The 14671-nt window shown below is 37.6% G+C and overlaps 1 protein-coding gene across 1 annotated transcript in view; it reads left to right on the forward strand.

Annotated features, from left to right (window-relative positions):
- COL14A1 (collagen type XIV alpha 1 chain) overlaps positions 1-14671 on the forward strand; it is a 113797-nt gene that overhangs the window by 85286 nt on the left and 13840 nt on the right. Inside the window, exons 36-42 of the mRNA XM_058819564.1 lie at positions 196-282; positions 5447-5500; positions 5905-6000; positions 7246-7299; positions 7736-7789; positions 13438-13491; positions 14372-14443. Of these exons, the coding sequence (XP_058675547.1) occupies positions 196-282; positions 5447-5500; positions 5905-6000; positions 7246-7299; positions 7736-7789; positions 13438-13491; positions 14372-14443 (471 nt within the window). The remainder of the gene's footprint in view (positions 1-195; positions 283-5446; positions 5501-5904; positions 6001-7245; positions 7300-7735; positions 7790-13437; positions 13492-14371; positions 14444-14671) is intronic.

A 14671-nucleotide genomic window follows, 5' to 3' on the forward strand; every position in this document is an offset into this window, starting at 1 on the left:
AAAAGTTTTCGTAAAAGCCCATCTCTGCTTGGTTTACTTGTCCTATTGAAAGTCAATTAGATGTATTTTTCTAAATCAAGTAGGTGCTTTTGAGTACTGTCTTAAACTGTACTAAATACTACGTCTTAGACTGATAAAATACCTAGCATTTGAAGTTCTGCACATCATTCTTCTCCTGTCTTAACCTTTTCACAGAGAGATGAGGAAAATTGCCCTGCCCTTCCTCATGCTTGTTCCTGTTCAGAAGCCAACAAGGGTCCCCTTGGACCTCCTGGACCACCGGTAAGGTTTTATTCAGCTTTGTAGTGAGCTGTACCAAATAGTCACCGGCCACCTTTATTGTTTTATACTGTGAATATACTGCCATTGTATAACTAATAAGGTTAAATTACACTTACAAGTACTGGTAAAGAGATAAAATTCTATTCAGTTTATAATGAAGATGCTATGAATTATATAAAGAAGGATTATGCTGAAGCAGTGGGTGTATTCTTTAGACCTGGAACCCTTTCATCTGTCTGTAGCATTAGATACCTCATAGGTACTGCCATTTATTTTCCAATTTTTAATCACCTCTCTGTCTGCTCTAGCAGATGTGTATTAAGTATAGTTTGGAATTAAGATTTCTGAAATGCACAGTTTACAGAATTCTTATCAATTAAAGATATGGAACATGACAATGCCACTTGTGTAGTATGTGATGAAAGAAGACTTTTCTGTCTTAAAAACCCTACCTAAGTAAAATATTTATTGGAAAGTAGAACTGGAAGTACAGGTTCTTCTGAGAGTTCTTAAAGGCAGAGAGGTATCCAAGAGCTGTGAAGGGAAGAAATAATGAAATAATCTGCCTTTGTGGAAAGCTGAATTTAATTTTTGTTTAAACTTTCCAGTGAATGATGAAATGTACATTGTTACAAGTTTTACATTTGCTTAGTGGTGTCATTTTGATGGCAATCATTAAGCGTTTGCTGTGTAGGTGTTAAGTAAGTGTGTGTCTAAGTTCCTTGTGTAGAACTAGATAGTCTCTTGCAGAAAACAGTTATTTAACTTTCCCTCTGTGTCAGTGTAGTATTTTAGATGGAATAAATCTCCTTTCTCTTTATTGACTTGTGGAAACTCAGACAATCAGACCAGACATTGGAGATTCAGGCCCACTAAGTTTTGAGAACTCAATCTTGCATCCCAAGGCTGATTTTTATCAATTTAGAAAGGCTCTGTGATGGTCCATTATTGATTTGGTTTAACAAGAATCTTGACTTGGAGATCTGTTGAATGGTCATGGATTTTTTTCTGTTACAACTAGATAAATATGATTGGTATCTTAGGGCTGCTTGCTGAGTGAGTCTGAGATGAGGCTCTCTTGTGAAAAGTTTGAACTGCATATTTCTTGGCTCATGCTTTGTCCCAGATGCACCAAGGGCATGTTTTTAAATTAAAGAGCCAGGGAAGAAAGTGAGGGAAAATTTTTTTGGTGTTAAAGTGCACAAATTACATGAGATGCATGTTTAACAACAAAATTGACTTGCACATAAGGCCTTCAGATAGTAGGTCCTAGCAGACATTAATCCTCCTGACAACTCAGAGGGTAGTCTTTCTGCAAGAACTGTTCTTCAAGCTCTACAAAAAGCTGGAAAGAAATTCAAGAGGAAATTCACTTAAGAGCTGCATCTTGAACAAGGAGAAATTATTCTGTTCTCCTATTTGAATATAGGTTATTAAACAAGTATGGATGAAAGTTTTAATTTCCACATTTTAGCATCTGGTTTTTGTTCTGTAAAAAATGGGATAAATCACATAAAAATGTCGTTTAAATTGAGTAGTTTGACCACATTTCACAGTAAAATGAAAAATGTTTGAAAATTATTAGACTGGATGTCTATTATTATAGTTCAAAAGATATATGGATCAGGAATTGCTAAGGCTTAACCCAGTAGTAAAATAATGTGCTTCTATATATTACATTTAGAATTAACCATGTTTTGAATAGCATAGTGCCAGGCAAGAGGAAGCTTAAAATCAAGCAGAAAAATCACTGCCAAGGCAGGGAAATATGTGATTCTGGAGCTCAGCCTGTTATAAGTGATGCTTTTTTGCCAGACAGTTAGATGGTAGAGCTCTGCAAAAAAAAGAAAAAAAAAAAGAAAAAAATATTTCAGGGCCTATGAAAAAAGCAGAGCAAAAAGAATAAAGTCACTGTTCATCTCTGCGCCAACCAAAAGTCAGAAAGTCATATGTGCTATGTCTGGTCAGGAGAGCTCCAAGTTATTAAAATGTCATGTGACTTTTCTCCAAGCCAAGGATTCTTCTGTTTAAGAGATCAGGATCCTACCATGTAGCCAGTTTTAGACATTAGGCTAAAAACACTCCAAATAAAATGCTTCCATTTGTTTTGGACAGTAACTCTAGAAAGAATTTTTAACTTTTTAGAAAATGCATCACTTCAGGTAAGACAAAGTGTTGTTTAGAGTTAGGATTATCTGGCAATTTTCATCATGGGATACTGTTTTCATGGCTTCATTTTTGGCAGAATTTGATCCTGCTGTCTGAAGTTCCTCACACAAAGTAAAAATGAGATATCATTTAAAACTAATGCCTGCATTTGAAAGGAATGCTGCAGAATTGAAGAAGGTGAAGGAGACAGAATTGTTGAAGAATTGGACAAGTTTAATTGCCAAAAACAAAAGCTTTCAGTGCTGTTAAAAAGAAATTAGGAGGTCTTGTATTTGTGGGGTTCCCAGATGAAGGAAGGAATGATGCATCTGGCTCCATGCTCTTAGAAAGCTAATTTAATATTTTAAGATGCTATATTATATTAAAGAATTCTATACTAAACTATACTAAAGCGTAGAGAAAGGATACTTACAGAAGTAAGTCTGCTAAAACACACTAATAACAAACTCGTGACTCTTCCAGAGCCTCAACACAGCTTGGCTATGATTGGCCATTAAGTGAAAACAATTCACATGAAACCAATGAAACAATCACCTGTTGGTAAACCATCTCCAACTACATTCCAAAGCAGCAAAACACAGGAGAATCAAATGAGATAATATTGTTTTCCTTTTTCTCTGAGGCTTCGCAGCTTCCCAGGAGAAGGATCCTGGGCAAGGGGATTTTTCCAGAAAATATGATGGTGACAAGGAGATGTCTTGATAACAGTAGATTATCAAGACATAATCTACTGTTATGTAGTAATGGGAGAAAGCACTGGCTAATAAGAAGTCATTCAAAAGAAGGGAAGGCATAACAAGAATTTTTGGCCAGAAAAAAAGCCCAAAACCCCCAAAAACCTGAAACTGATCACACAGGCTTAGTAGTGCTGGGGAATAACCACCAAAATAAGTCTATGAAAAAAATGAGGGGCCTCTTCTGATGTTTTCATCTTAAATAAATGCTCTTCTGGAAGTTGTGCTTTTACCAAGCAAGGTTGCTGGGTTGGACATGAACAAGTATACCACCACTTGTCCAACATGGACAAGTGTGCCAACTTCAGCATGAATTCAAAAGCACATAATTTAATAGCTCACCATCAGGCTAATTTTAAGTATATATTCTTAGTAAAAATACAATCAATTTATGAGAACACAATGGGGGAAAACTGTGATTGTGTTTATGTTAAAAAGTTGCAGTCATTGTGCTGAGGAATTTTTAATCTCAGAGTAAGGTAGTGGAAGGAGAAAGGAGAGCAGATTGGAATGCAGCAATAGGAGTATCTGGAATTTTGCAACTGGCAATTGGAATTTGGTTCCATGGAGAGCGTGGGATGAGGTTTTAGGGTCAGAGCTGGTCATGGTGGAATGAGTTGTGGCCATGGAGATGTGGGATGGAAGAAAGAAGCCCGAGGGAGCTAGGAGAGGTAATGGAAAATTGTTCTGTGATCATATGTGAAGACCATGCCATGACACCTTCATTGAAGGGCAACAGTACTCTGGGATTTCCAGACATTTCTGTTATTTCTCCTATTTAAAGTCTCATAGATACTGCATATAGGCATATTTTCTATTCTTATCGCTTTAACTGCTGTTGTTGTTGTAAGTACTTACTGTAGCCCCTAAAGAGTTCTATTCAGCTGTGGTGTCTGGTTGTACAAGGTCCTTTATGAGTACAATGATAGGCAGAATACCTGTAAAGCTCATATTCCAAAAGATTAGGCAATATACTCAGATGGGGGAAGAGGGAAACTGATGTGAAAAAGAAGTTATTTATGCTGTCCTAGAACAGAAAGCACATGTAGATGCTGTTGCAAAACACATTCATGGCAGCCATCCACAGATATATGGTACTCCAGTGTCTCAGATTATACTAATAAAGAAGGCAAAAGTTGGTTAATAAATGATGAGCGGATGTAGGTATTGCTGAAGAAAGCAAAAAGAGAAGAATGTCCATAAGAGCATTTTATCTAGCAATAGCTCTAAATTAAACCATGGTGTAGATCTAGTAGGGTCTGGAGTTGTCCTTGCTGAAAACTGTCCCTAAGACATTAGAATGACAGAATTATATAACTGTTTATGTTGGAAAAGACCTTCAAGATGATTGAGTCCAGCTGTTAATGCAGTACTGCCAAGTCTGTAACTAAACCACGTCCCCAAGTGCCACATCTACATGTTTTTTAACAGCTCTAGGGATGGTGACTCCATCATGTCCCTAGGCAGCCTGTTCTAAAGCTTGACAACCCTTTCTGTGAATAAATTTTTTATAATATCCAATGGAAACCTTCCACAGTTCAACTTGGGGCCACTTCCTCTCATCCTGTGGCTGTTACCTGGCAGTAGAGCCTGACCTGGCTACAGCCTCCTTCAGGGGGATGTAAAGTGATGAGGTCCCCCGTGAGCCTCCTTTTCCCCAGGCTAAATACCCCCAGCTCCCTCAGCTGCTCCTCATCAGACTTGTGCTCCAGACCATTCCCCAGCTCTGTTGCCCTTCTCTGGATGTGCTCCAGCCCCTCAGTGTCATTCTGGTAGTGAGGGGCCCAGAACTGGACACAGCACTTGGGGTGTGGCCTCACCAGTGCTGAGTACAGGGGCCGTGGTCCTGCTGGCCACGCTGTATCTGATAAAGGCCAGAATGCTCTTGGCCTTTCTGGGAACTCAGCCTTTAACTATGTGATTTTGGTGAGAACAGACAGATGTGCAGGAGGTTGCAGCAACTGGAAGGGAACCCATGACCACATTTCCATCCATATCATAGCTTTCAGTGTTATTTTCATTCTTACGTAGTGTGCATTCTTGGCTCTAACAAGTCACATCTGTGTTTAAATCTGTTCCTGTGCATGGCCACACTTCAGCATGTTCCCGGTTTAATTACTCCAGTGGAAGAATATTGACAGGATATTTACTGATTCTTGAATGCTGATTCAGGAACAGGAAGAATCTGTTTGGGCTTCTCTGGATTTCGTTTCTGTTTGAGAGTTTTGGTTTTCAGTGAGTCCTGTGCTTGTGCTTTACAGGGTGGTCCAGGTGTCAGAGGTGCCAAAGGTCATCGTGGTGATCCAGGTCCAAAGGTACTTTTTAAAGCACTCTACAATTGACAGATGCATGGGTTCTTGGTTTATTTCTGCTGCATGGAAACCTTGAAATGAATTCCAGGTTGTCTCTGGCTTTTTCGAGGAAAAAGCATAGTGAAATGTCACTGGCATTTACTGTAGCTCTTTCCAAAACAATTACTTGTCCTATTTGTTCCTTGATAAAGGATATAAAATTCAGAATGCTATTTTCATGGAATAAATAATTCTTTTTTGTGTGTGTGTTTATAAAGAAACCAGACAGTTTTAAATTAAACCCTAACTGCTCAAATATCTTAACTCATATTTCAAATGTCTTTGAGTCTATTGGCATTTAGTTCTTCAAACAGAAGCTGCCTTTGTCCATATGATAAGAGTTTAACTTATGTCCTGTGCTACTTTAGGGACCAGATGGACCTCGAGGTGAAATTGGTGTTCCTGGACCACAGGGACCTCCCGGACCACAAGGACCCAGTGGACTTTCTATTCAAGGGCTTCCAGTGAGACTTAAAAAATCAATAGGCATTTTTCTATGATCTTTTAAACAGCAAATAGCTTAGACTAGACTGAAATAGCTTTTGGTGTTGTGATCAGAATCTGAATTTCAGTATTTGAGGTGAAATCACAGATGTGGGTATGACCTCCAGTGAATGTGGGCTCAATGCCAGAATTTCTGGTTTTCTATTTTGAACAGAATTTTTAGTCATCTGAAAGTATTTGATTGCAGGTTGAATATGACCTGGGTATTAGCATCCAGGCCTGGAGTCAAGGGAAAGTAAATTGCAGTGGGGGTTGTGACATGGCAGTTGATCAAAATGTTAATATTTCCTCTTTTTCTGGCTGTAGTGCTCATTGCAGATCAGTTCTGACTTGAAAGGTGTACCCAAGCAAGAACACCATATTCTCTGCCAAAATTAAGCAATACTATTCATTACATAATGAAATCTATCATCAGAGGAAGTGATTAAGCCTGGATTTGCAAGGCTGTTGTGAAATAAATCACAGAATTTCATAATAAATAAACATAGTTAGAATAATGAATCAGTAGCACTTATCTTGTTTCATACACCTCTCCAGTGGATGGGTACAGACAAGTCTAGAAAAGTAATAATCCATATATTATTTTCTGCTAGTTTTTTTTCCAAATCTACTACATTATAATAAAATTTCATCCTTTTCCAGCCTATATGATACTAATGAAAAATATAATGGTTAACCAAAGCTGTATATTCTTGATTGTGCTGTCTTACAGAATAATAAGAATACTTTAATAATAAAAGCAGTTACTTCATAGAGAAATTGATTTTTTATAAAAAGTAACATTTATTTATTATTTAGAAAAGTATATTCTTCTCATGCATATATACCATAGAAACATGCCCAGTTTCCACAGTAAACCCATTTTTTCACCATTATTGGAGATACTACTGAGGCCTGAAGTGAAGTCAGTTTCTTTAAAGGGAAAAAGAAAATCACTACCTTTTTTTTGTAGCAAAATGGCTATAGTTTTATCAGGTTACTTATGAAACCTTTTAAAATTAGAGTTTTTTAAAAATGTTTATAACTTCTACATTTGCATTTTTGCAAATAAGAGTCTGTATGTTTGCTTTCAGAAAGAAACATAGTTTGTTTTCTCACTGGTTTCCTTTGTTGTTTTTTGCTTTTTTTAAGAAGCTGAAGGGAACTATTAAAAACAGAAAAGTAACCATGTATTTTGTTTACTATGTGTGATTGTTTATTTGCAGGGGCCACCAGGTGAAAAGGGAGAGAAGGGAGATCTTGGTTTCCCTGGCCTGCAGGTATTCCCTATTGTATACCCTGTCACTGACTAAGTTTGAATGTTGAGTTGACATGATTGTGAGTTTAGGGCACATTTTACAAACTGCTGAGAAATGTATTGTTGGGGTGAATTTGAGCAGGGATTTAGAAAGAGGAGGAATCCAGGGCATGTTGTCGTGCAGCAGCTGATTCACTTGGGCCTGAAGAGCTGGTTACTTTCTTGTTTAATGCTGAAATTTTGTCTCTGTAGACTCAACACCTCTGCATTTTAATGATGTGTGTTTACTCATCTCTCATTTCACAGAAATACCTTCTTTACTGAATCTCTTCTATGGTGCCACCCATTATTGAGCTTCCTAGTTCCATTTATCCAAAACATGTCATACAGTTTCACTCAAAAATAGTTGGATTCTGTTAATTTGATCTCATAATTTTCTCTCCTTTTGTAATGCTTAGGGAGTCCCAGGAGCCTCAGGTTCACCAGGAAGAGATGGAGCTCAAGGTCAAAGGGTAAGCTAAAATGAGTTTTACATGCGTTTTGTTCCCATTCCATAATGGAAATGTTTCCCAGCATGGCTGATTTATTATAATGAATGGCACCTCTGTCCTTTCTGGAGATATCTCTCTGTGCCAATAGGGTGGATGTCCTTCTGTCTGCTGCTGAGGGTTCAGATGTTTGATGGGACCCCTGCACGATGCCTGTGCTTTGTGCATTTGGTAGAAGTAGATTTCACTTGTGTTCAGCATTGCCAATTAATCTCTTGGCTTATATATTTATAATTAAATGGTTGTTAAATGGTGTATAATTAGTATATAATCCAAGGCAATGATCTAAATTTGCTTTCTAGCTAAGTAATGAAACAGAGACAACTACAAGGAAATTAAACATTGAATGTAGAATGATACCTGCAGAAACATGAAAAAAGGTGAAAAATATATAATACCAAAATTTAGTCAACCTTATTCTGCTCCTGGTGAAACAACTGCAGATATTTACAGTCTGTCTAGGAGCCAGTAAAAGAAAATTCATTTTTATTTGTGCAGTTAAGCCTATAACTCCTCTTCCTTGTCTCCTTGGGGAGACTTCTGTTTCATTATTAGTCAGTCTGGAAAGTTATTGTTAGCATAGTACTAGATTTCTGTCTACAGCAGAAGTTCATTATGAAATATAACTTTTCAGTTTCATTTGAGCAAGATTTACATATTTATGATCCTTTTTTTGGAAATGTTAATGTAACTTGAACTTCAGAGAAATCTGGGAATTCTTTGATTTTCTTACCTTGTTATAAAAACACCCAAACGCTGTAGCAAAACATCTATCTGAATTCACTATTATGAATTTAAACATTGGCATAAACATATGTCTAGAAGTAATTCCACTGACATTACTGTAGAATTTGGGAAATAGATAAATGGGGGTTTTTTCTCTAAAAATCAAGAAAAGAAAGGCATTTTACTAAAATAAAGATTTGTGCAATATTATCATCAGATGAATAATCTAATTGGAGGAATAGCCTTCTAATTTTCAATTAAATTGTATTGAAATATGTAAGTCAATGCATTTTTTTCCCCTACTTTATAATACTGTGATGCATTATGGTTTTATGTGTTTTTATGTCTTCTTTTTGGCTGCATTGGAATATTTCCCTGTAAATTGCCCAACTTTCATGCCAGGTTAATAGAGACCTGGACCCTGGTGAACATTTGGGTTTTTGCCATGTTCTGTCTGGTCTTGGTCCTGGACAAGTTGAGATGGTGCTAAACATTGTCCAAGTGAGCTCTGCGTGCCTCCTCCCCCTGCATTCCTCATCATGAGGGACGCCTGCAGTTCAAGGAGAAAAGAACTCTGTGTTTTGATTTTATTCTGTAGCTGACCTCATATTTAGCAGAGGATGCCCTCAGCCATGCCTTGATCCAGCCACCAGTTCAGAAGTGCTCTAGTCCCCCCACATGTGGGAGTCGCCAGGTTGTTGCCAGGATGGTATTCCAGAGGAAAGCTGAGGAAGATTAGTGCAGCAAAGGCTTTTGATACAGCCTGGAACAGTCATATGCTGTTTATTCTGTAGAATACCCCACTGTTGTCTATAAAAAGGTAGAGCAATTACATAAATTGCCTGTTTTTATAGATAGAGTAATAATGCCCTATTTGTGTGTTCTCTTTCTTCTCTGCTATTAATCACGGGAGTTGAATAAACAGCCCAGAGCTCATAAAATTAGTTCTGTTAGCCTGGTATTGTCTCTGTGAGACCCCTCTGCGATGTTGTCCAACTGTAATTATTTCTCTGGCAACAAATAATTATGCTATACTGATTTTATGGTGTTGTAACTCATTTGATTCCTGTGAAGTTATGACAACATGAAATTGCTTTTAATGGGCAAAGATCCAAACCAATTATTTCACCGCAGTCTCTTTGAAGACCCAGCACTTAAAAAAGAGATAATTCTGAAGGGCATAACTGCATCAGCAAAGGGGAACTGGAAAATTCCTGAGAAGTAAATTGCTTTTTTGTATCATGTTCCTTTTGTTGGGTTTCCTCCTGTTAGCCAAGATGCCAAACTGTTTTGCAAGTATTATACTACTAGAACTGAGATTTTCTGTGTTTTTCTTAGCTTAGTCATCCCTTCCCCTTTAGTATTTATTGATCTCTAAGTATTTTAATTATAGTGGTAGTAGTGCTATGGAGTACTTAGGCAGGTTGTTAAATCACACTGATTTTAATGGTGGTAAGCATAGGGGTGATATTTATTGGGAGATCTCTGAGAACTTTGAACTGGGTATAATGTGATATTAGATTAATGAAGTGAATGAATGGAGATTCTTTTTCCTTCAGTATCTTAAAATTGGAATCCTTTCACTTTTACAGTTTGTTTCCCCTTCTTTTTGTTTTGATTTCTAGTGTTCATGCTTTCTGATTTTCTTTTTGAAATCAGTTGAGGAAAGCGTTTAATTTTCCTTTCTTATGTTGTAATTCATAATTTAATCTGTAAAATTTCTTTTTTGTATTTCTGAATTTGGTTTTTAGTCCTTGATTCATTTGCTTTTTCTTGGGTTTTAGAAAGAAATAGAACGTCTTCCCTGTCAGTTATGTTAATTCATAAAAAGGTCATTTTCATAATGACATACCCTCCTTATGAAGAAGAATGAGATGTAATAAAAATACTTTGGGAAAGTTAAATGAGAGTAAAAATGGTTTTTTCTGATAATAAAGCAAATATTCAGAATATGCATGACAATATTTTATACCTGTCTGGTAACTTGTTTAAATCTTCATCTCAGACTACACATGAGGAACAGTCCCCTCCTCTCTCATCTGCTTCCAGAGTGTCAGAAAAGATTTTATAAATGTAAAATGACTTATTTTTGTTGTGTGGCTGTAGCTGTGGTTGTTCAGTGTCCTTTCTTGCTGTCCCATATTTGCAGCTAACAATATAGGGGAGTTTTAGTAAAGAGAGCAGATCCTGTTTCTCCACCAACAGTCCCAAGCATTTCATGTTGACAGACAGATCTTGAATTGGCAGTCATGTGTCCCAGGCTGTACGGGTTTTTAAAAGGATCTACATGAAAGTTTTTCAAGCCTGGCTCAGTAGCTTCAGTGAAGTTTTTGCTGGTATCTAGCCCTGCTTGAAAAGTCACCTCTCCACAAGTTGCCTCAAACAAATCCCAGGCTACAGAAAGCTCAAGAGTTTATAATGAGGTCAGCAGCAGTAATGATTTCAGCACCCTTGAGATTTTACCAGCGATGCCATTTGTATTTAGGCAAATAAAATCCCTTCTAAAATTTCTGTCTCTTTCTCTAGAAATTTTTTTCATGCCATTAGCAAAATATGTCTTAATTTAACTTTCCAAAGTGATATAAACCTTGATTTTAAGACCTACATTCTAGGTCACATCAAAATCTGTCCTATCCTGTTCTTGGACATGCAGTTCCATGGGAGGCAATCAGTGGCTTTGTGCAGAGTCATTTCTGTTCTGGATGTGACAGAGCTATGTTATTCCTCCAGTCATTCCCCTTGGATTAGAGGTGGTTAGGCAAAGAGGAGAATTCAATAAATGGGAGATTAAATAGTATCTACAAGGCTTCAGTACTCAGAATACAACTTTGTGAATTCTCACTGTGCTCTATTTTCTTCTACATTACATACACTAAAAATTATGGGAGAAGGAGCCAGAAGAAATAAATTCCCACTCTTCCTGCCAATTTCCTGTACTTCTAATCTCTGCTCTCAGCTCAAAAGTTCAGAATGAGTGTCAGATCCATTCTGGCCATCAGGTGGTCTGAGTAACATCATATTCAAATGCTGCTGGCAGCACAAACAAATATCTTTAGTCTTTTGCCAGCATGAGAGAATTGGTATTGCCATACTCTTTCTTGAACCAGGCTTCTATTTGATTTATATATAGCAATTTTCACATCTAGCAAATGAAGTAGGAGGTGATCTTTTGTGGGCAATACAGACACAATGCCAAGAGAAATAAACCCTAGGAAAACAGACAAGAGGTGATTACTGAGCAGCCAGGAGTAAGAGCACTGCTCCGAAGAAGGAAATTGTGAAATATATTCCAAGAAAATGTACTGCTGATCATACTGTTAATTCTGCTCTCTGACTGGGGTGGGAGAAGAGAAAGACATACGATTTTCTTTTTCTTCAGAAGCTTGTCTGACTCCACACTAGACCCTAGAAGTCAGTGGAAAGCACTATATTTCCCTCCTCCTAGTTAAATTAAGCCCTTAAAAGGGTCAAATGCGTTTTCATCCTGCTTTGAAACTGAGCAAAAATAGAGGTTTTACATCTTTGCTTTAAAAAGTGAAACATAAATATGAAGGTGTCAGCTTCATCTGGCTACACTGTGGAATATGAAGGTGCTTCCTTATCAAGTCTAAGGATACCTAGATAACATAATGGGAGTTGACTGTGTGGCTTATTTTATCATCAAAACACCCATCCACTAGAGCTTTTAAAAAACCTTTCCAGGTATATGGCAGATAATATTATTCCCCAGCCATGTTTTATGCCATATGATTGCAGATTTGAATAATAGTTTCCAAACTGTGCAAAGCATAAAACTAGTAGTATATGTTATATTCATTACTAAAACCATGTCAGAAACAATGATTTGGAAAAAAAATACAAACCAAAAAAGTTGTACACTTTTCTTCTGAAGCTCCATGAGATACTGAGGCCTGGAATGTTCTTTACTGTGTGTGTCACCATAAACGTTTTCAAACATTTCAGCAATAAACCAAATACCTTCTAGCATAAACCACCTTTCAAATTGGTCTTGAGCCAAAGGGAAAACTATATATCTCCTATTCAGGCTGTATGGTAATTAAAGAATTGTTTAATCATCAGGCTGGTCAGAAACCCAAGCTTTTTAGCATGTGGATACAAAATGCACATATTGGTTAATTTGCATTAATCAAATTATCTTATATGAAGTAAAGAACACTTTATTAATAGTGTATTTTCCTCTACATCTGGTCAGTCTTTTTTTCTGTGATGTACTTGCTTTCCAGTTTCCAAGTTATCTTTAGTTTTTGGCTGCTGTTTCTGGAAGCTCTGAGGCACGTTCCTGATGGAAACCACATGAGCATTCCCACTGCTTCCCGAGGCAGGGCTCGGGGATGGCTGGAGCCCATGAGCAGCACTGCTGGGCACAGAGATCCTCTCTCCTTTGCCATCTTTCAGCACCTCATCAGTGGCACTGGGAATGCTTGCAGCCACTGAGAACAGATGTAGAAATGTGACCTTGTGGTAGAGAGGTTTGACAGCAAAAACCCTCATTTCCCTACAGAAGTGTTCTAAGTGAAATTCACTCAGAAGTTAAAATTGCCAGTATGAAGAATTTTGTATTGTTTTTTCTTAAAAAAAAAATTTGTGTGACTAGCTGTTTTTTGTTTGTTTGTTTGGGGTTTTTTTGTTTTAATCTTGGTAAGCCTCTTTTTCAGAAATAAACCCTCCCCAGGGCAAAGAAGGAAATTTGTTTGTAAGAGACCACTACCAACAGGTATTAATTTAGAAAAAAAACAAAAAACACAACAACAAAGCAAAACAAAACCAAAGAACAAAAGTAAAAAAGTTTTTTCTAGATTAAACAGAACAGATTCATGAAGTACATATAAAAAGCTGGTGAAATTGCATTTATTTATATTTTATAGGGCTTTCCTGGCAAGGATGGACCCACAGGCCCACAAGGACCTCCTGGCCCAATGGTGAGTATTGCCCATGGAATTTCTTACTGCAAAAGTCAGCAGGATTTGGGGGAATTACAGATCACACTGTTATCTATGCTACAGTGGATAGAGCAAGGCCAAGGGAAGTCAGAATTCTCATGATGCACTGAGTTGGCAGAGAGCTCCTGTCCAGTGTAATTTCTTTCCATTTCTACTTAGCTTAAGAAGAAAATGTCTCCCATGGGGAGGGGAGAGAATTGTTCTGTCAATAAATTGATAGCTTGTTCTTAGTCAAGCAACTGCACTATGAAGAGGGAATTACTGCTTTGAACATTTGAAACAAGACTTTTTTTTTTGTCAAAAATTCCATAGGACTGTTAGCTGAAGTGAACCATCAAGCTTAACTTGGTTTAGAGGCTGGAGGTGAGCACAGGTGCTCCACAGAGTAATCAAGGAAGACAGCAGAGGCTACACCCAGCCTCTAATGCAGGATATATGTTGTCTTCAGAATCAGTCTCAGCCTTCTCAGCTGGGGCAGCTAGGCAAAGTTAATGCCTTCTTAAGAGATTTAAAAGATTGGAAGAAGCTGCTGGTTGTACACAGTATTCTCCAAGGCATCTTGATGTTTTTTGGAAAAACATTCTGAGTCATCCCCCCGAACACAGTATTGACATCACAGGATTTAGTCCAGTGGTTCAGCAATTTCTGCTGTTCCAGAAAGCAGCCCAAGTTATTTTTCTCAAGTGCTTTTCTCAGAGCTTTGCTTATGGTGCTCTTTTTCCTACAAATTGCATTTCTTAATTTTCTCTCTGTGAGTCTTCAATCTTTGACTGACAGAACTGTCTGTGCATTTCTCCTCATCAGGACTCATGGATGTTGATTGTCATCACCACTATTTTCCTCTTCTTTTTCCACATAGGGCATACCTGGTGCTCCAGGTGTTCCAGGTGTTACTGGAAGTCAGGGGCCACAAGGTGATGTTGGAGCTCCTGTAAGTAAAACTAATTAATATTTCACTGTCTGCTGTTGTGCTTTGGTTGGTTTCTGAGCCTGGCTTCACTGTTTGACAGAACTCCTCAATATTTATTGCCTATGATCTGTTTGCAGTTAGTGGCTAAGTTAAACATCATATTGACCTTCCTTTGTTCGTTCTTTGTAATTAAATATATTTGTTGATCTTACATACAATGTTTGGAATATGGGGATTAAAGTCAAAACA

The sequence above is a fragment of the Ammospiza caudacuta genome, chromosome 1, assembly GCF_027887145.1.
Source record: "Ammospiza caudacuta isolate bAmmCau1 chromosome 1, bAmmCau1.pri, whole genome shotgun sequence".
NCBI classification, from domain to species: domain Eukaryota; kingdom Metazoa; phylum Chordata; class Aves; order Passeriformes; family Passerellidae; genus Ammospiza; species Ammospiza caudacuta.